The sequence below is a fragment of the Melopsittacus undulatus genome, chromosome Z (genome assembly GCF_012275295.1).
Source record: "Melopsittacus undulatus isolate bMelUnd1 chromosome Z, bMelUnd1.mat.Z, whole genome shotgun sequence".
In the NCBI taxonomy this organism is placed as follows: Eukaryota; Metazoa; Chordata; class Aves; order Psittaciformes; family Psittaculidae; genus Melopsittacus; species Melopsittacus undulatus.
Window position 1 is genome coordinate 101,647,752 of NC_047557.1, and position 20,299 is coordinate 101,668,050.

General features: G+C 46.4%; 1 protein-coding gene across 1 annotated transcript in view; it reads left to right on the forward strand.

The window, feature by feature from the left end:
* The first annotated feature begins 8,671 nt into the window (after positions 1-8,671).
* The window catches only part of SPG7 (SPG7 matrix AAA peptidase subunit, paraplegin), a 30,318-nt gene continuing 18,690 nt past the window's right edge, over positions 8,672-20,299 (forward strand). The window contains exons 1-6 of the mRNA XM_013130964.3: positions 8,672-8,806; positions 10,184-10,286; positions 11,595-11,684; positions 16,252-16,502; positions 17,488-17,627; positions 19,439-19,541. Coding sequence (XP_012986418.3) covers positions 8,672-8,806; positions 10,184-10,286; positions 11,595-11,684; positions 16,252-16,502; positions 17,488-17,627; positions 19,439-19,541 — 822 coding nt within the window. The remainder of the gene's footprint in view (positions 8,807-10,183; positions 10,287-11,594; positions 11,685-16,251; positions 16,503-17,487; positions 17,628-19,438; positions 19,542-20,299) is intronic.

Genomic DNA, 20,299 nt, shown 5'->3' on the forward strand with positions numbered 1-20,299 from the left:
GTCCCGGGAGCCCATTGGATGGCTCCGAGGACGTCATGAGCGTGGAGGCACTTCCGGGAGGGGAGGGGGGCGGCGGCGGGGCCTGGTCCGTCCCACGGCAGAGCCCCCGGAGCCCCCGCACCGGGAGCCCGAGGACCGGTCCGTGCGGCTCGGGTTAGGGTTAGGTTAGGTTAGGGTTAGGGTTAGGGTTAGTTAGGGTTAGGGTTAGTGTTAGTGCTAGGGCTCAGATTAGGATTAGGATTAGGGTTAGTGTTAGGGCTAGGGCTCAGATTAGGGTTAGGGTTAGGATTAGGGTTAGGGTTAAGGACTCATCCATCTGAGCCCTGTTGTGCACCGGGCTTTGGGGTTCTGTCAGTTCCTCCGTGCTGCTTGTCAGGAAGCCTCAGATGAAAGACCACCTGCTTCAATCCGGTGTCTGCTTGGCACAGAGGTCACTGTGCTCCCCCTGCCATGGTCGCTGGGCTGGGGTCTCCAGGAGGACCTGGTAAAGCACTGTGGCTTTGGCAGGGCTGGGAATGGTTGGACTGGATGAGCTTAAAGGTCTGTTCCAACCTGGTTGTTCCATGAACTGGGGTAACTCACTGGGCTGTGAAACCAGTGGTGGGGATCTGGTGTGGGTCTGCCCCCCTCCCCAGTCACCACTGTCTCAGGCTGGGGTAGGCACAGGGGGATGGTGGGTGCCTTGTTACCAAGCTGCTCACCATAAGACACCAGGCACAGGCTCAGTGGACTGATCGCATCTTTCCCTGCCAAAGCACCAGCACCCGGTGCCATTGCTGCAAATCACTTGGTGGTTTGGGGCCGAATTCCTTAATTACATTCTTATTAAAAGCTCTTAATGCCAAATGTTTGCTTTTGCCTTCAGAAGAGGTCATGTTAACTCTTGAAAATCACTGTCATGAACCATTCCTGCACCACTGCTGCAGCAGATAAGTGAAAAGGTCTGGGCTGGTTGGACCAGCAAGGGTTGGCACAGCACACACATCATCCCTTATCCCCCTGGAAGGCTGTGAGCATGGCTCCTCCACTGGGTCCAGGCAGTCACCATCAGAGAGGTAAGTCACAGTGACACAGGCTGTTCTCCCTTGCAGCCCTGAGATGGGTCTCTTGCTCCTGCCCCACTGCAGTGGTTGTGCCTGGGGTTTATTTTCATCATTAAAGTGCTAATTTCATAATACCAAGAGGTTTTTGTGCTGGTTTTATTTCCAGCATCTCTCCTAGACCAGACCCATGGTTCCCCAGATGAGGACAGTGGACAAGCCTCCTGCCTTTGGAACAGGGGCAGTGACACAGTGGCTCAGCTCCTGCACTGCAGAAAACCCCACCAGTGTCTGTCCTCCCTAGCTGTGGCCATGTGATAAGGCTGCCATACCTCCTCCCAACAGTTGCTCTGTTCCCACCCATTGTGTTTGTGCTCTCCAGTGGTAACACCAACATTCCCAGTGGATCCTGTTACTTGCATACAGCTGCTCATGCCTGAGCTCAGCACAGCCCTTCTGCAGAGTAGGAACACCAGCTGTACATAGGCATTCTGTACAGCACATCTCATGCCAGAGCCCCTTGTACCACTGAGGTAATAAAGCATTTGCTGTGGTATTCCTTGTGAGACAGTTCACAGGGTAGATCTTCACAGCAAATACAAAATGGGAGCACATGTGTGACCTTTGTTTTGGTGGCTGAGGATGGGGAACCCGGGTGACCTCATCCAGGTCATTGTGGGGGTTTGACCCACTCTTTCCAGGAGGGTGGCTTGTAACTGCAATTGCTTTTTGGTGTTGACTGTTCTGCTTTGAGTCACACATTTGGCAGCCTAAAGGATTGCTCTCATGTACTGGGGATGCCAGTAGGGCAGGAAGGAAGGAAGATCTCTTTGCTGGACGCAGTGGTGAGGAAGGAGTGGCTTGGGAACACGTGTCCAACTTCGCTGTTAAATAACAGAGAGAGATTTATCCTGAGCCTGTTAAGCTGGTCCTGTGTTCTACTTAGGCTTAGTCTTTTTATCTCTGCCCATCTTCCTCCTCCTCTGTCAGATCTCCTAAACCAGTCAAAAGAAAGGTTGTTGGGGCTTTTTTGTTCTCCCTTCCATTAATCTTCTTGTCACACTCCTCTGAAAACATTGCAAGTAAGCGTCTGCCTCTCTGGGGCCTCTGAGCAACTAGATGAAAGGAGAAATGTGTTTTTTCATTTCCTAAATATAGTTGGCTGTAACTGCCTCCTTGACGGCCTTGAATGTCATCCAGGTCAAAGATCCAGTGCTGGAGTGGAACTTAAATCCTTTCTGCATCACCCTGACCCTTTTCTACTTGAAGGCAACAGTGTGGACAATCAACTGATTTGAAGGAAGGACAGTAAAAGCACTCGGTGAAGAAAGCTAACAGCAGGAGCAGGGTGGGATGATTCAGCTGGGGGTGTTTTCTAGGTGACAATGCTACGATGAGGGTGTTCAGCCTGCTTGGGTTCATTATCCTGGGGTGGATTTTGGTCCTTGCAATGTAATTACCATATTTAGGAGGAAAAAAACTCCACAACCTATAATCGTTGAGCACCTTTATTCTGCACTAGAGGTTGTGAGCTCTCAAATACTAAAACAAAATAAATACGCTGTGCTCAGGAAAGAGGAGGTTTCATGAGGACAGAGGAACTAGGCCACTTGGGGAATGTGCTCTGGCCTATTCCCACTTGTCACAGCAAACTGAAGGGACACTGATTTGGGGAAGGAGCTCAGTGACCCTTTGATCCTTGCTCTGCTTCTCTTGCCCTCTCCCATTCTGGAGACAGCATCTGTGTCTGCTGCTCACCTCTGTTTTCAACCTTGGGGTGAACGTGTTCATCTCTGCTTTAGCTAAGCTCTCATGAAGCTCCACAGCATCTCTTTTGTGATGGAAGGAACCATTATGATAACCATAAGGTCAAAACTACCCATCTGTGCTCATGTGGGTGCACTTCTCTGCTGATTCAGCTCCTCTTAAGATGTAAAGATGGGAATCTGTTTTTAATAGATGAGACAATGTGTGATTTATGACTGCTACAGTCACACATCAGGGTAAATCCTGTGTGACCAGTCAGGTGCCAACATCAGAGGCCAAGAGAATAAAACTTTAGAAGAACTTCGATTAGAAGAACCTTTACTTTAAGCTTGGATCATGTTTTAATTAGTGTCATCTATTAACATTTTGAAGAGAGATGGTTTTGGCAAACAAAGCAGCCATTTGGAAAGCCAGCAAGGAGTACAGCTGATGCTCTTGGTACTGCAGCAGAAGTCTCTCCAACTCTGCACACAATCTCATTTTTCTTAAATAAAACTACTTTCAAGTCATCCTTGTTGTTTTTTGGGTGTTTTTTTTGTAGTTGTTAAAGGACAACTCCAACTTAGAACAAGCTCTTCTGCCTGTGATGCCATTAAGAAATAGAAGGCTGGGCTTCTACCTGTTTTATAATGAGGCGATTGCTCACAGCTCCATGAGATGTGATTCAATAATAAGGCTAAACTACAGCAACAGCTCACTCCTACAAAATCAGCTGCCTTTTGAAGGTTTAACTCCTCACTGCAGCCCACAGTGTGATCAGTGGTGGCCCAGCAGACCCCACACAAGGCCCTGGATTAGTACCTGGATTAGCTCTGGTGCTCCCCCACACCCTCAGCCTGGTCAGGCAGCAGTGGTTTTGGACCCCTCGAAGCTCAAGTGCTGCTCTTGTGAGTAATATGTATTTACATGGTTCTTTGCAGGACCCTATGCCCTTGTGAGTAGTAAGCCCAGGGAGCTTTGGGCCTCCTGCATCCCTAGAGGAGGATGTTTTCTGAGGGCAGTAGTCCCCTGCTGCTGGATAAATGCCTCATATTGATGTTCTAGTTGTGACCTCATGACAGTCCTGTTCTAATTACTGCTTTTATGATTCCTAATGACAGACCTTGGGTTTCTTAGCCTGCTTATGGATTCCAGGGTTGTGGAGTGACAGTTGGTCACTTGAAGCTTACTGCCCTCTCCTCCAGCCTGCAGGGTTTGGAGATGACTTAAGCACACAGATAGATTCCTGGGCTTCTCCTGCACTCCGCACACTCCAGAAGCAATCCAGGGAGCACACTCCTGTGGAGTAATCTGCTCATTCACGGTCTTTGAATCACAAACAAGCAGTTTCCTTCCTCCTGCTCTACCACTGCAAGCCAAGCTGAGAAGTACCCATATCACTTGTCCCAGTGTTGCTCCTTCTTGTGTTGACTTTTCTTTTCTAGCTATTCATAAGCCATGGCTGGCAGACGGTTCGGTCACTGCTGCTGTACGGCTGATTCCCTCTGATCCCCTGCCTATGGCCATCTGTCACCTTCCTATCTTAAACTCCCCAGTCTTTAGAGGTGACTCGAAGATAAGTTTGTATCCCAGCACTGTTTCCCAGTTATGCCTTATGCCCACCAGCTGCCTCACCGTGGAGCTGGGGTGTTCTCCTTGCCCCCAGGGAGGAGCAGGGTTAAGTGCCATGCTGTCCTCTGCGTGCAAGAGCCACATGTTGGGATGTGGGTGTGCCAGTGGCAGTGATCCCAAGCTGTTCCTGGAGGAATACGTGTGATGGTTTTGGACTGGCTCATATGAAGAGGGTACTTGCTGAACAGATCTTTACATGGTGAGGGGTTTCACTGTGCTTGAGGGACAAGAAGTGTGGTCTTTTCAGCATGGCTTTTATTTCTGAGCCTGAGGCTTTCCTGGATGCTTGGCCTTGCTTTGCGGAAGAGGGGCATCTATCCCATGACCTTGGCGTGTCATCTGCAAAGATGTTATCTAAAGAATATATATCTGGTACATAAGAGGTGCAAGCTGCTGAAGGGTGCTGGAACACTGGGGCTGTACTTGTTTGTCCTGCCACAGAGGCAGCCTGGCTTCTGCTGCTGGGGGGTAACAGCATGTTTTCATCATGAATGTCTGAATTTACCTTCTAGCACCTTCAGCTCTACATTTAACCCATTGATTCATTACAGATGTGAAGTTTGTGGATGATGCAGTGGCCGCCTGCCGCCAGCTATCCATTCTTTCAGGTTGCAGAGTGCTGTGTTGAAATGAGCTGGAGCCAAGCTGAAGGGATTGATGGCATTCTGCAAAGAGCTTCCTGAGACTCTGGGGCAGGAAAAAGGGCAGCAAGACTGTCTTACAGGGACATGGAAGTAAGAGATGTGCATTCTCCAGTGCAGCAGAGCCAAGAGCTGTGCTGGCTCTGGAAACGGGTATCTTTTGGCCTGAAAAAACACAGGAAAAACACAGGATGGGGTTGCTAATGCTGCTTCCTGTCCCTAACCTGCTCAGGAGATAAACCAGGGATTTCAGAGTCCAGTCCAGCACCTTTCCCCAGTAGTAAATACACGTGGCATTACTGAGTGATGTCACTGCTGGAGTACATCCCAGCAAGGCCAAGCCTGGATCAGGTTATATCTGTCCTCTCAGAGCATTGGCTTATTCCCAAAGGAGCATATTGCCAGTCCAAGGGCAGTGACTGAAGCCACCTTTCCCAAGGTCATCTCTCGCACAGGCAGAGAGGACAGTGTTCACTTCTGCATACACAGCCTGAGCTGCCCATGCAGAAGTCACAGTGTGGCCATGGCAGGTACTGTCTGCACATAGGGCAAAACCTCTTCACTCTTCTGGTGACCCTTTGTTTTGGCACTAGCAAGGTAAAGAATGCCAGTGAAGAATTCCCTTTGAGCACAGCATGAAAGGAGGAATAGCAATCACAATAACTCCAGCTACATGGTAGGTCTGTAAATAGCCATATTTCATTTGTTCCTATGGTTATGTGAACACACATAACCTCATAGTTCAGTATGGTTTTGTCACATCAAGGCAGCAGCTTCTGCCAGGAGCATCACAGCAAGAGCCCAGCTGCCCTGTAGCCCTGAAATGCAGCATGTTCCAGTCAGTGAGCCCACCCAGATGCAGCTGGGGGTTGTCTGTGCTAGGTGTTGGACCTTTTCAGCTTTCCTTGCCCTCCATCATTAAATGGCTCAAATTTTGTCTTCACTGAGGCAAAGCTGTAAGGCAGGCATCATGAAACCCATTTGGTTCAATCTTGGGTCAGAACAGTAGAAGCCAGGGAAGTCCTGTCTAAGCAAACTGTACTTTCACCTTCTAATAGGCTGTAATTCCCTTTAAATGATGCAACTCGTTAAAAATAGATTAGGCCTCATTAGCAATAGGTCTGCTCAGAAAACGGATGGAAGCAAGGTGTGACATGCCTTGAGTGAAGCAGAGGTATGGGTCTGCATACTACTGGGCTCCACAGCTCCTTGGTTCCTTATGTGCTTCGCCAAGGTTGCTATATCCCCAGTGGAGATCCTGCACCTCTGTGCCTGTGCTAGAGGGCACAGCATTCCCAAACCAGCTCTTTCTTCCTGCAGACACAGCTGGGGCACAAATACCCCGCAAGGATCCTTCTGCAAGGTGGGTGCAGACACAACACTCGTCTCTGTAGCAGCCATCTGGCCAAACAGGGTGTTGTGCATCGGTGGTATAGAACAAAAGCCTTGTGTTCCTCCCGTGTTTGTGCTCAGCCAGAGCTGCTTCTCCTGTGCTTCTGTGGCCTATTCACTTATGGCCACTGCAGCACCAGCTCGGTCTGTCCAGCCATGCCGGGTGGGATCTGTACCCCCATTGTCACCTCCCCACTGATGACACTATGACCAGCCAGTATGGATTAATTGCAACCAGTTTAATTCTGTGTCTGTAAATTAAGCTGTTTGATGATTAAGCCAATGATACAAAGAGACTTCCAGGAGTGAGGAGGACATTAACATGCTATTAGATCTTGCTGGTAGAAGGTTTACTTAGACACATCCCAGGGGGCAGATGACAATTAACATCCTAAGAGACTCTTCTAGAAAGAGGATGCTAATTCAGACCCGCTGGGAAGGGGGATAATTATTTATTATTATTACTATTATATGTAGCCCTGCAACCTCCCATTCAAGAATGCCTGAGATACTTGAGGACAGGTAAGTTAGTAGAACTAACAACAGCGAGGAACATGAAAGTTGTCCCTGAGCCACCTGAGGGGAGAAACATGGAGAGGAATGAGGGAGAAACCACCCTGGTCAGCGAGGCAGGAGAGAAGGAAACATGACTTCTTGAAGCTCATCAAAGGACTTGGGCAGGAGAGATGAGACCTGCTGGTCTCACAGGCAGAATATTGATTTCAGTAGAGCAAGAAGGGTGTAACTGTGGTAGGAGGGAGATGATAGCTCCAAAATGCCTTCCTGCCCCAAAGAAACACTCAGCAGAGCACATTGAGGCCACCCACTCAGCGGTGCACAACTAGTGCAAAACAGGAAGAGATTACACAAGATTTAGGATCAGGGACTTAAAATACAATGACCTTTGTGGTATCCGTACACAGGGAACTTAACACAGCTCATACCCTTGACACACTCTGGTGTAATGCTTGAGAGGAGGTGAGGGGTCCACCCCTGTTAGAACCACACACCTGCACCAAAACAATTTCAAGCACAGGGTAATGGGTGCATTGTAGCTTGGCCACAGTGAATTGTCAAACACATTGTAATGGCTTTCCAATGGAAGAGAGATCACAGGAGCCAGCTAACCTGCCTGGCAAAGAGCAAACACATTGTTATATGTTTGTTCTCTCACTTCACTTCTGAGAGTACTTGATAATCCATCATGCTCAGCTGCAGAATTAAATGCTGTTTTCTATCACAGCTAATTTATACCTCGGGTTCAGAAGGGGAGTTTTCCTCAGCAACAGCTGCACAGGGAGGCAGGGCCTCTTTCCTCTCTGGTGATCTACGATTCCAGAGGTCATTTCTTTGTTCTCTCTCCAGCCGTTACAATTACGTGGGACACGATGCTAAGAGTGATAAAACCCCAGAACAGGGCTAGCTGTGTACTCCCTGCTGCTTTAATGCAGTGCCAGGCCTCCCGGCCTGCGGGAGCCTGCTTACTCCTCCTAGCTGTGGGCTCTCCTTGCCTGCATCTGCTGGTGCGGCCTGGCTAAGGGAACCGTTCGCTCCAGGGGGATCGGCCAGGCAGGCCTTGGGTCACCCGCAGAGGGCAGCCCGCCCTGGGATGCGCCTGGACAAGGCCGGGGAGCGGGGACCGGGATCGGGATTGGGATCGGGACCGGGATCGGGTACGGGATCGGGATCGGGAACGGGAACGGGATCGGGATCAGGATCGGGATCAGGATCAGAATCGGGATCGGGATCAGAATCGGGATCGGGATCAGGATCGGGACCGGGATCAGGATCGGGATCGGGATCAGAATCGGGATCGGGATCAGGATCGGGACCGGGATCAGGATCAGGACCGGGATCGGGATCGGGATCGGGATCAGGACCGGGATCAGGATCAGGCCCCAGGCTGTGCCTCCTGCGAGGGGCCGCGGCCGCCGGGATTCCCCGTTGCTGTGGTAACGGCTCGGGCCGTCCCGGCATGCCCCGCGCGGCAGCGGCCGAGGGCGGGGCCAGCGCCGATGCCGCCATCTTAAGGCATGGCAGTGCTCTCGCTAGCGGCCCCTTTCCAAGATGGCCGCCCGCTCGTCAGCGGCCACTTCCGTCCTCAGTGAGGCCTCCGGCTCCCGGTGCGGCGGGGAGCGCGGCCGCCCGCGGCCCCTCGGTACCCGTTAACTGCTGCCGCTCCTCGGGGGTCTGCGGGCAGAACGGGACAGCCGCCGAGCCATGGCACTGCTGCTGCGGCTGCTGCTGCTGCGGGGACGCTGCTGGCGGCGGCCTGCCCCGCTACCGGCCCCGGCCTGGGCCTGGGCTCGCCCGCGGCCCGGTGGCTCTGCCCTCGGTGCGGGTCGCGGCCTGCAGGTAACGGAGGGGTGGAAGGGCCCGCAGGTAACGGGGTGGGCTGGGCCGGCCGCGGGGCGGGGCTTGAGGAACGGCGGAGGGGGCAGCGCCGGTACCGGGGAGGGTCCTGCGGGAGCAGGCCGGGCCGGTGCCTTATAGCAGTAACGGAGGTCTGTGGTGGCAGTGCGTTATAGCAGTAACGGGGGAGAACGGTGTGGAGATGACAGCTAGGCTGTTGTATGCAAGAAAACGTTGATTAAAGTTCTTTTTTCCCCAACTTTAATCGTGCTGACTCTTTGCATCACTCATGCACACCACATTGGTGTACTTTTCCCCATCTTGCTGTGCTCTTGGTATCACAGGTCACTCTAGCTTAGCCCTTAAAGCACAAGGCAAGGCTCTTGTTCAAACAAGGCATCTAACATAGAATAAAGAATAGTTAGGGTTGGAAGGGACCTTAATATCTAGTTCCAGCCCCTCTGCCATGGGCAGGGACACATCACATGGAAGATGTCACCCAAAGCATGTCCAACCTGGCCCTGGACAGGAGTGAGGACTGGTGAGTTTTTGTGCAGTGCAGTGAAAAAGTACCAGCCATCTGAGCAGGCAGTGGAGAAAGAACAATTGTACCACTGCTTTTGAATCATGCCAGGTTCTTTCTGTTGTCAGTTTAAGTTAGTCTAAGCTGTTCTATTCCAAAAGGTATCCATCCCAAGAGGTCACCAGCCCCAGCCAGTGAAAGCTGTTTTACTGCTTTCCAGCAAGCCAGCAAAAAAGGGTGAGGGATTTTGGCCTAGTTAGTGCTCCTGTCTGATCTGCTGCACGGAAACTTGTGCCTGTGCAATAGAGAGGTGGTGGGACAGAGAATCACACATCAGAGAAAGTGCTAGGCTTGTGTACAGTGAGAGCATTAGTAAATGTTAGTTCAGATGTTGTGAAGTTGCCTAAGTGTGAGTATCAACTGCAGGATTACTGCTGAATTACCATGGGGAAATGGCTGTGTTGCCCTTCTTGCTGTGCAGCAGGGTACAAAGTACTGGTGCTTAAGATTTCTGCTTTGTGGGAGAGTATCTCTGCTTTTTAAGAGCTGACTTCCAACATATCTTTACAATGAAGAACAGAGCCACAGGAAGGAGAAGATAAAATTTTCAAGTGGTTTGAGTGTATGTTTCTAGTTACACATGCTTTTTTTTTAAACTAGGTTATAAACAACATCTTCAAACTCACATGGCAACCATACAGCACACCCAGATATAATATTAAGGTCCTCTAGCTGCTGGTCCTGCAACTTACCCACAATGTTTTCATGTTTAGGATGTTAGCCTTGAAGGGTATTTAAAGGTTAAGCAGTCACACTACTTTTCCAATAGTTGGCTTTTTGTTGTTCTTGTTCCTCAGAGCCTTCTGTCACCAACACACTTCCCCATCTGTCAGGGGCTCGGTGGAGTTCTGGTGAAGCAACACATAATTCGTGATCCAGTCCGGCTTTGGAATCTCTTAGGTGAGCCCCAAAAAGCAACTGTACAGGTAGAGGAGGGGAACGGGTCGTATTTAGTAAGACTATTGACTTTTCCTTACATTCACTGCCTGTGTTACTGAAATAAAGCTGTTCTATTCTTGGCTTTGGGAGCTGTGTGAATTTTAGAGGTTCTAGGTTTTTGTTTGGTGACAGGGACGAACAATGGCACCTTTCCACAAGGAGCTCTGTGATTAAGGAAGCACTTGAGTCATTAGACCTAAAAGCGAGTTTATAAACTGCAGATTTTAAAGTAGAGAATCTTCCTCTGCCTCATCAGCAAAGCCTAAGATGAAAATGTCATTCACCTTTTCCAGAAGTCACATTGAACGACCTTGCTGAAAGCCTTGCACTGGAGCAAGTTGAAAGTGTATGTTAGAAAAAGTTACCTGAATTCTTAGAGCAAAAGCACAGAAAGGTAAACGAAAGGCAATTAGTCTTCTTGCTGCTCTCTTCAAATTGGGAAGATGAGTTTGATACTGCCTTTGAGATTTGAACAAAATTGGTCACGGCTCTTCTGGCCAGTGTGGGCCTGCTGGGCTTGGGCTGCTCCACATTTGAGAGGGTTAGGGGTTTTAAGTTAAAATATATGCATAATCTTTCAAATGGCAATGAAACCTTCTAGCAGAAGTAGCAATGGACAAGCAGTTCCACTTGCTGGGCTTACTCCTTTTTCTGGAGACTTCATAATGGAGCATGGGAAGTGGAAACTACTGTCGTCAAGTCAGTTGTCTGGCTTCTCAATTTTTTGTATTTCTGATGAAAAAGCCTTAGCTGGGCTTAAACCACAGTGAAAGCAACTGTGAGTGTTACTGTTTGAAGCCTTATTTTCCTTGCTTTTATTAGAGTATCCTATCAGCATTTACTGAGAAACCTGCATTGAAGTCCAGTATAGATATTTCCTTTAATAGGTATCAACAGTTCCTAACACGAGGCTGTTCTTGACTCATACCAGTGTTAACTATGGTTTGTGAAATATGTACATGTTTCAGCACAGAAGAAATTTCTCCAAATTACTATATTTGCTCCATTAAAATAATCTCTGAACCAAGCAATTTTTTATTGGATTGTCAAGAAAAATATATGAGGAAAGTGACGGGGTCTGTTGCTGTTGTGACTATTTCTGATGAGGATGTCTCGTTTCCTCGGTACAGGAGCAAAACTGTGTGCTTGAGTGGACGTGGAGCTCTGCTTTCTCTGCATTCACAGCTCATGTGTTTCTGCTGTCCTCAGTCCCCCTCACTGTCTCCTGAGGTCTGCTGGTAGTAAGAACTTAACTCTGCTTTCCTGTAGGTAGCACTTACTTGTTTACTACTTCAAGCTGTTGGCGGAGTAACCAGAAGAATGGAGGATTCAAAAAGAAATCTCCACAGGAGGATGATGGTATGTATGTGCCAAAAAGATATTTAGTGAAAGAAGTCGTATGTGTCAGGGTAAGGGTAGACAGCATGGAAGGCCTTAATGCCTCAGTCTCTGGGTACTAGAAGCCTTTAACTTACCACTTCTAAACAAGTTTGAAGGGGTGTTTTGGTTTAGGGGTTGGAATACTAAGATTTAAGTACAGAGCATGAAACTGTTTCTGTGCTGCTTTGCATCCTATGCAAATAACTTCATTGATGTGTGCCTTACTTCTGCTGCTTTGCAGAGGGGAACAGGAGTATTAACTGAGTTTTGGTTTGAAGGTTTTGTTTTGCAGCATTTTGACTTAAACTTATTTTAGCTAAATAAAGTTCTTTAAGTTGGATCCTGGTTTGGCATTGTTTATTTGCTTTTTTAATTTCATTTATCTTCACTGTGGATGTGTCTCTAGTGGTTTACAGAGCTTAAAAGTTAAAATTAGATTCCTTAAAGGTTTCTTAGCTGTGATAATAGCACTTGCTCAGAATTTTTCTTACTTGTTTTTCAAATCAGCCTTTCTAGATACTGGTTTTTGCGCGTCTCATACTGCCTAAGCCTCAGGCATTCCTCTGTACAGGACTTCTTGAAAATGGGGTTTACTTCACTAAATGTGTTTTGGAGCCTGGAGATCTACGTGGTGTGCCAGATTATGTTGAGAAGTAGAGAGGTGCTCTCTCTGTGCCTTAATCCTAAGGAAGTAAAGAACTTAACAGTGCTAATGGTGAGGCTGCAGGGAAATAAAGTCAGTGTACCAGGCAAAAACCTTGTGTAACTTCTGACCAGCAGTGTTTTGATCCTTTTAGCAGGCACCATTACCTTCTGCCAGAAGGTTTTCACCAAACATCTTTTTCAAATACAAGTGGGCTTGTGGGTGTCCTTTCGGGTCTTGGTGGTGTTTTTAGCTTTCAGCTATTTGTAGATTTACAACAGCTGCATTCTGTTTAAAAAGTGTAATTTGACTCTTCACTGCTGTAAAGAAAATTCTTTGCCTTTTTGTGAGTACATGCCTCCCAAGAGCTGCAGTGGAAAGACTCTCTAGCCTCTGGATTAGGCATGTTTTCACACTCCGGGGTGTAGATCTTTAGCAGTGAAGGTTTCATTCTTCTTTCTTACCAGTAATGCTTGCAGAAGCACAAAGGATCTGAGCATTTTCCATTTCATGACATTAGTTTATGATTGCAGGGGCTGCAGATGTCTTCAGTGAGTTTATGGGTATTTGCTGTGCTGCTTGCTACCTAGACCTTTGAGTGAGGGGTAGACTTGTAGATGGATGGCTCTAGACCTTAGTAGTGCAAGTTGGAAGGCATTAATGTCATGCTTAAGTCACACAGATTGTAGTATAATTTTATAACTTTCATTATAAACTTCCTTCTGAGTATCAGTAAATAATAGAATAGTGTGGCTTTACCTTTGTTGTGCTTAAACATAACGGTTGAATCCCCTTGGACTAACTTTTGAAATAAAAGCAGCCAGGTGCTGATGACTTTTAGCCTGACTCATGCCACTGCAACCTCTTTAAGCCAAGAGCAGTGGCTTTAGCCTGTGTGATCCCTTTCACTGGGCTGAAGCCCTGGATGACGTGCAAGTGCAGGTGTCACAGAGTCCTTGTTGAGGAAGTCAGAGCTTAGAGGTTGAGCCCCTTGGTGCTTGCAAGACCACACAGAGTGACTGCAAGCACAGTGCCCTGAAGAACTGTAGCTGTTAAAATTAGCAAACAGTAACATGCCATATTCTGTGGCCTCTCTTCTCCTGTGATTAATGGACAGCTTGGCTTTGGGAGGTGGAATGCTACCCCATGTCTCCAGGGGAATGCTTGTCTCTGCAGTAATTATTAAAAAGAACTCTTCAAACTGCCACTGCAGCTCTTGCAAGATTTTAATCAGAGAGTTCAGATTTGGGGTTAATGGCAAATCATTGCTTCATGGAGGCTTTTTGAGGCTAAAAAGCTGGAAGTATTCCCACAGCTGTTGCTTGCAAGTGTCACATCCAGTTAGTGGTTCTCATTTACTGAACATTGTGGGGTAGTCATGGTACAATATGAATGTTGTACTATAAAGATAGTCAGACTTCACGTAACTTTAGAAATAGATTGATTTTGTTCTTAATTAAGTGCAGAGTAGAGGAAAGCTTTGCATTGCCTTCTAGTTTTCTAAAAATGGTGTCTTTTCCTGAAATAATTCAGCTGTAGGTTAAAAGTCCTGGACAAGTTCAGTTCCTAGAAACTGGAGAAGTTGTTTGCGTCAAGGCATCTAATGGCCAACTTTTACCCTGTGGTGATCCTTTTGCGGTTGTATCCTTAGTCATGTGTGCTTTGGGACATATTCTGTGCCTCCTCACTTTGTTTGAAATTTTAATGCAGAAAGTGCTTTCGCAATAGTTGACAGTGGCATCTCCAAGGGACTCACATATTCAGTACTCACTTTCTAAAGTAGTTTCTTTTCTCTGTAGAGTCTTTTTATTTAGAACTTGCTCAGCTTTTCAGGATATTGTCCAGACTAAGGCTTCTCACATACTATGTTTTAATTTTCTTTAATAAGACTGTAGTGGATGTCATCCTGCAGCTTTGATGGATTGCTTTGTTCTAATAAAGCTGGATCTAGCAGATAAGACAAAAGTGAAGAGATAACATCAAAGAACATCTGAAAAGCTGCATTGTTTCTATTTAGGATCAAGCCTTTCCTGTTAAATGTGGAGCAGGGCTAGGAAGCGAGTGAAAAATGATGCTGTGTGTCTGAAGGACAGAGTACTTTTTTTAGCATCTGACTGGGTCATATGTTTGTCCCTTGGTTTTGTTGCAGTGTGTGTAGGGACTAATTGGTGGCTAGTGATAAATGCTAGTGTCAGAGCACTTGTTATGAATTTGTAAATAAATTGAATCTGGGCTGCAGCAGTCAGATGCATTAGCAGTCCAGTGACACAGAATTAATTCATTGCTGGGTGCAGAGCAGTATTTATGTATGCCACGTTGCTGGTGATGTTAAATTGTGTATCAAGAGCAAGTGCTAAATTATATATCAAGAGCATCCACATCGGGCTAGAAAGAGGAGGAGATATTTGTTGTCATCACAACTCAAATACTAGCTGGCAGTTGACATTGAACTGTGCTGTGGCAGCCCTTTGCAGACCACAGGATTTGAAATTTGCCGATGCAGTGCAAAAAATGTTGGGAGCCTGAATAAAATAGGTTTGGTGGCAAACACTTGGAGTAAACCATCCCTTTTTCTCATGTCCACACTTCAGTATATCACTGGTACAGTAAAGGCTGGGGAATGCACACCTAGCATGTGAATCCTTCTGATACAGATCCTTAATGTGGAAAGTTATCAAAACTTGAGGTTAGCAATATAGCATGGGAGGAAATCTGTGCAATTTTAAGGCAGCGAGCTTGATTTGTAGTGTATTTATTTCCACAGGTAAGCTGCATATCACATCTCCTGTGCTATTCCAGATTTACTGCAAATGCAGATATATTTTTAGGTCCTAGGGATGTCGTTGGTCTTATGATACAGGGTGACAGCAGATCAGGAGCTCACCAGGAAGCAATTATCTCTTATAATACTGTGCTATGTGATTTACCAGTGACACTGTGAACAGGTTTTACTCCTAATATTTCCCAGTGGATATGTTAGCAACAGTCTGAGGACTGGGCAGAGTAGGAGCATTTTATATGGAACTGGGCTGTAGTAGTTCTTGAGTTTAATTTTTAGCAATAACAGTCCAGCAGCTTTATTTGCCCTATATCTGTGTTAGGCCAGGCAAATGAGGTAGTCTCTCATTTTGAAATAGAATGATGTTTGGTGGAATGGTGATGAGACAAGCAGACTGTGACATCTGAAGTCTGCTGACCAGGATTAGACTGCCTTAAAACAGGACACACTGATGAGAACTCTCAAAACATGTCTGAGATTGCTGTCTTTGTATGCAATAACTTCTGGGGTTGAGGTTCTTTCTGTGGCTCCCTGGAGCTTCAGATCCTCCTCTTACTGAAGCAACAGTTAAAGCACAAGAAGTGAGGCGATCCTCCATCATCTTCTCTGTATTCACACAGTGCTTCACTGCAGGGGCATTGGGGAATGGCTGAATATAGCCACAGCAACGTGACTCAAGCAGTATTTTTTGCTGGTTAGCAGGATGCGAATATGCCTCCTTCCAGGCAACTGTTGGAGTTCACATCTGAGTGCTTCTGCTTTCATAACTTTTGACTTTGTGCTGTTTCATGTGTACAGCTGAGGCCCTGTGGTCTGATGGTCTGGGAATGCCACATAATCCAAAAACCCGACTCACTTGCATAACCTTGGGCAAGTCACACAACCTTCATTGTGAGCCAAGCCAGAAAATTGCCTGTGCAGTGCAAGTTGGGTACTGCTCAGTCTAGCCCTTCAGGAGAAACAGAACATGCAACAACAAAAAAACCCCAGAAACAAAACAAAGCAAACAAAAATATTGTGTCAGTCTCTGTTATTTAATTGTCCTGTCTTTGGACCAGAAAGCTCTACATGTACATGCTCATGTCTTTTTTCCTTTTTTCCCTTCTGGTATCTTTTATTTCTAGAGGATGAGAAACGCAGGAAGAAGGAAAATCAAATGCATATTGAACGTTTACGAGCACTCCTCATCATAACTGTCATAGTGCTCTTGTTTCGATTCATGCTCAGTGAGAACAGAGAAGGGACCAACATTTCCTGGAACTACTTTGTGAATGAGATGCTGGCAAAGGGGGAGGTCCAGAGAATCGAAGTGGTGCCAGAGAGCGATATTGTGGAGGTTTATCTGCACCCAGGAGGAACCCCACATGGACAAGTTGTAAGTGACTTTCTGCAATTGGAATGAGTGATCATAGCTTATACTGTTGAAAGGAATTGAATTCCTGAATATGTATGTTCTGTAAAACACTAGCTGGTAAATTTGCACTTCATTAATTCTTCTCCTTTGTTTATTTGAAGTTCAGGGGACTTTTGTTATATCAACCTGGAAATAAGACTTTTAGTTTAAATTGTAAAATTAATTAATAATGATCTGGAAGGAAATCTTACGCATGCCTAAAAAGCTGGAAAAAAAAACCCACTTTTTTTTTTTCTACTGGCCCAGTCTGGTACATGAGAAAGTGTCTAGAACACTGTAAGATCTAGTTTCAAAAATGTTCTCCTACTTGGATTTTAGTTTCAAGTGTTCTGTCAGGCTCCATCAGACTTCCTTCCTTAATCTTCCAAAATGGAGAGAAAGCGGAGTTTGATCTGCTTACTTCCAGAAGTTACCACTAAGAATAATTACAAACTGGCTTGAGAGATTAAAATACATTTCTGGGATACATCCCATTTTGTTGGGTGATTTATGACCTATTTGCAGACTGCTAGATGAAATTCATTTCTGACAGACACAGAAATAAGATCCAAGAAGTCCAAGTGGAGCACAAGGCTCCTCCTTTCCAGTATGTAGTTTTCTTTGTGTATATTGTATAACATTTTGTCTGAGCCCATGTCAGTATAACTGAGTTTATAATACTAACTCCATCCAGCTTTCTATAAAGTTGTTGCATCTCCTTATTTCTGGAGAGCTGACTTAGTTCTTGCCTTTTATGCTTTCATGATGTGCTGAAAGTACTAGGTGTTCCCAAGGTCATCTGGAGGCCTAGAGTCAGTTAGCTGCTCATGAGTTCATTGATTCAGTTTCAAAAGGTGTAACATAAAGCTAAATTTTATCTGACTTGTCCATGTTGTGCTTTTCTTCTGTTCACTGCTGTATCCTTCTGCTACAACACTGACATGCTGCTTTTATTGCACGTCCCCAGAATGTTACCCTGTTGTACACAATGCGGGTGGCAAACATTGACAAATTTGAAGAGAAGCTGAGAGCTGTGGAGGATGAGCTGAATATTGATGAGAGAGAGAGGATCCCCGTTTCCTACAAACATCCTGGCTTTTATGGAAAGTATGATACAAAATTGTGCTTACTGTCAATCATAGATTGGTGACAACGTCCCTCACTTGGAAACTCACTTTCAACTAAATGTTTTTATATAAGCATAGAACTAAAAAGTGGTCTCCATTCGAAGCACTTACCCAGCCTTTCAGAAATAGGCATGTTCTTAGATGTACCTTAGTATTTCAAAAGTGAAGGTGCCAAGAAGGTGTCTAGAACTGCAGCATGCAGCAGACCAAAATGTTTCAGATCAGTATCAGCAAGTCTGAGTGAAGTCTGTGTTCTTGCACAGCTGAGCACTTGTCCTCACAATTATTCAAGTGTCTATCACACTCTGCACCATGACTCAACAAGTGATGTTACACCCTGGTCAGTGGAGAATGCTGGTGGTGCCGCAAGCCTTCCCCCTATTCAGCTTCTTCAAGGGAGGCCTGTGGTGGCTCTTCAGTCTGTAAAAATAAACACCTAGTTTTGGCCTGCTTCTGCAGCAGCTGTAGATCACAGGACAGCCTGCACTGTGCTCACTCCAGCTGTGAGCCACATACTGAGCAGAGCAGCTTTGATGCATATAGAATCTCAATGACAGGAGTTCTTCTGTTGAACTTACAGCCCCTTTCTGTTACCTGAAACTTGGCTTAAAATAAAAAAGAGCTCAAAGCTTCTAATTCTGAAAAAGCTGTAATGAGAAGAGGAGGGAAGATAGAGTAGGAAAGGAAGAAAGAGAAGGAAGAAAGATAGAAGAATAGAGACTGGAGCACCTCTTCTGCAAGCCTGAGAGAGCCAGAGTTCTTCAGCCTGGAGAAGGCTCCTGAAGGGGAGACCTCAGAGCAGCTCCAGTGCCTAAAGGGGCTGCAGGAAACCTGGAGAGGGGCTTGGGGCAAGGGCCTGTAGGGACAGGCCAAGGGGAATGGCTTGAACCTGCCCAAGAGAGGGGAGACTGAGCTGAGCTCTGAGGCAGAAGCTGTTCCCTGTGAGGGTGCTGAGGCGCTGGCACAGGGTGCCCAGAGAAGCTGTGGCTGCCCCATCCCTGGCAGTGCTCAAGGCCAGGTTGGACACAGGGGCTTGGAGCAGCTGCTCCAGTGGAAGGGGTCCCTGCCCATGGCAGGGGTTGGAGCTGGAGGAGCTTTAAGGTCCCTTCCAACCCAATCAGCCTGTGATTCTATAAACATCTGTCAAAATATTATACATAACTGGCTAGCCTTTATTCTGTGCTTTTATATGATGTACTAATGTTTTATTATACAGAAGTTTGAAAAAAATGGCATGTTCCGAATTTCAACTAAAGGTCTCGTACTGCACGATCTATTTAAAGTTTATCTTCATATAAGCTTTGTATTATAAATGTGCAAATGCTGTTCAGAGTGCAAGTAACTAGACAAAATCCAGTTCAGGTATCCATTCATACACAAACAAGAAGTTTCAGGTTTTGGGAAGGTGTCTGGAGGAATAATGACACACTCCAGCCATCCCATCTACAGTGGGAAAGCCACTGTGCTCCAAGCCCTATAAGATGACACACTCTGCACGGTGCACAAGGAGGTGACCAGGCCGTCTCTCAGGTGTAGCAGCACAGCTGTAAGCAGTAATTGCCAGTATCCTCTGCTTAAGCTTTTAGGCTAATTGTTTGGGTTTTGGGTTTATACATACACACATACATAAAAAAACCTGTAAAGGTTCAATTTTCTTAGTTAGGTCTGTTAATAGCTGCATTGCCTAAATGTCAGGACCTTTAAAATACTGCAAGTAGCTATATTGAGTAATATTAAGCAAGCTGTGGGCAAACACTTCAATTTGTACCTGTCTTGCTTTTGTCCTTTTAGTGATGTAATCTCCCTGATAGTGACACTTGTAGCTGTGTCCATGCTGTGGAGCATCTTCCGCCTCATTAGGGTTGCCGGACGGGTAGGAGGATTCAACGCCTTTGTGAGTATCCTGGATCTTGATGTTGTTTTGCAGCCTGTGGATACTCTTTTCCCCTTCCCCAGCAGAGTCAGTGCAGAATGAGGATTAACCAGTGCCAGGGACTCTCCATTCTTGACACATCTTGCTGACCCGATCATCTGACTAGCTTGTACGGTAACTGGCCGTAGCTGAGGCCCTTTCTTTCCCCAGTGGCAGGAAGGGCTGAGCTCAGTGAATTTGCAGTCCAGTTTGCTCTGCTGTTTTCAAAGCTTGCTAATGAGTTGCAGCTGCAGATGGTGTTTTTCACTGGGTCCTGCCAATATGCCTCCCATACAGCCAGAAGTAGGAATTGCTGCTTTCTGCAAAATGAGTTCTCAATTTATAAAATATGTTCAGATTCTGGATTTCATTATGTGTTGGCCTGTTCTGCTCATGCCACATGCCTCACTTGCAATATCAGTCAAATTGTCTTCCTCCCCTCTTGCACCCTTGGCTGGATCAGCTGATAAAACTCTGTAGAAGTCAGTCTGGGGTGCACTGTCTTCAACCGCAGGGACTGGGGATGAAAATACAGTGAATTCAGTCCCTTGTTAGATTTCCCACTCAGCCTCCTCGGCAGTTCTCTTCTGGCTTTGGGATTCTCTTTACACAAAGGGATACAGCTGCTCAGAGGAATATATTAAAGAAGTGTTGAGTAATTAGGGCCTTGAGGGCTAGATTCTATCGTTGCATATGTGGGGACAGCTCGGCCCCTGCATGTTTAACTCTTCTTTTGAATA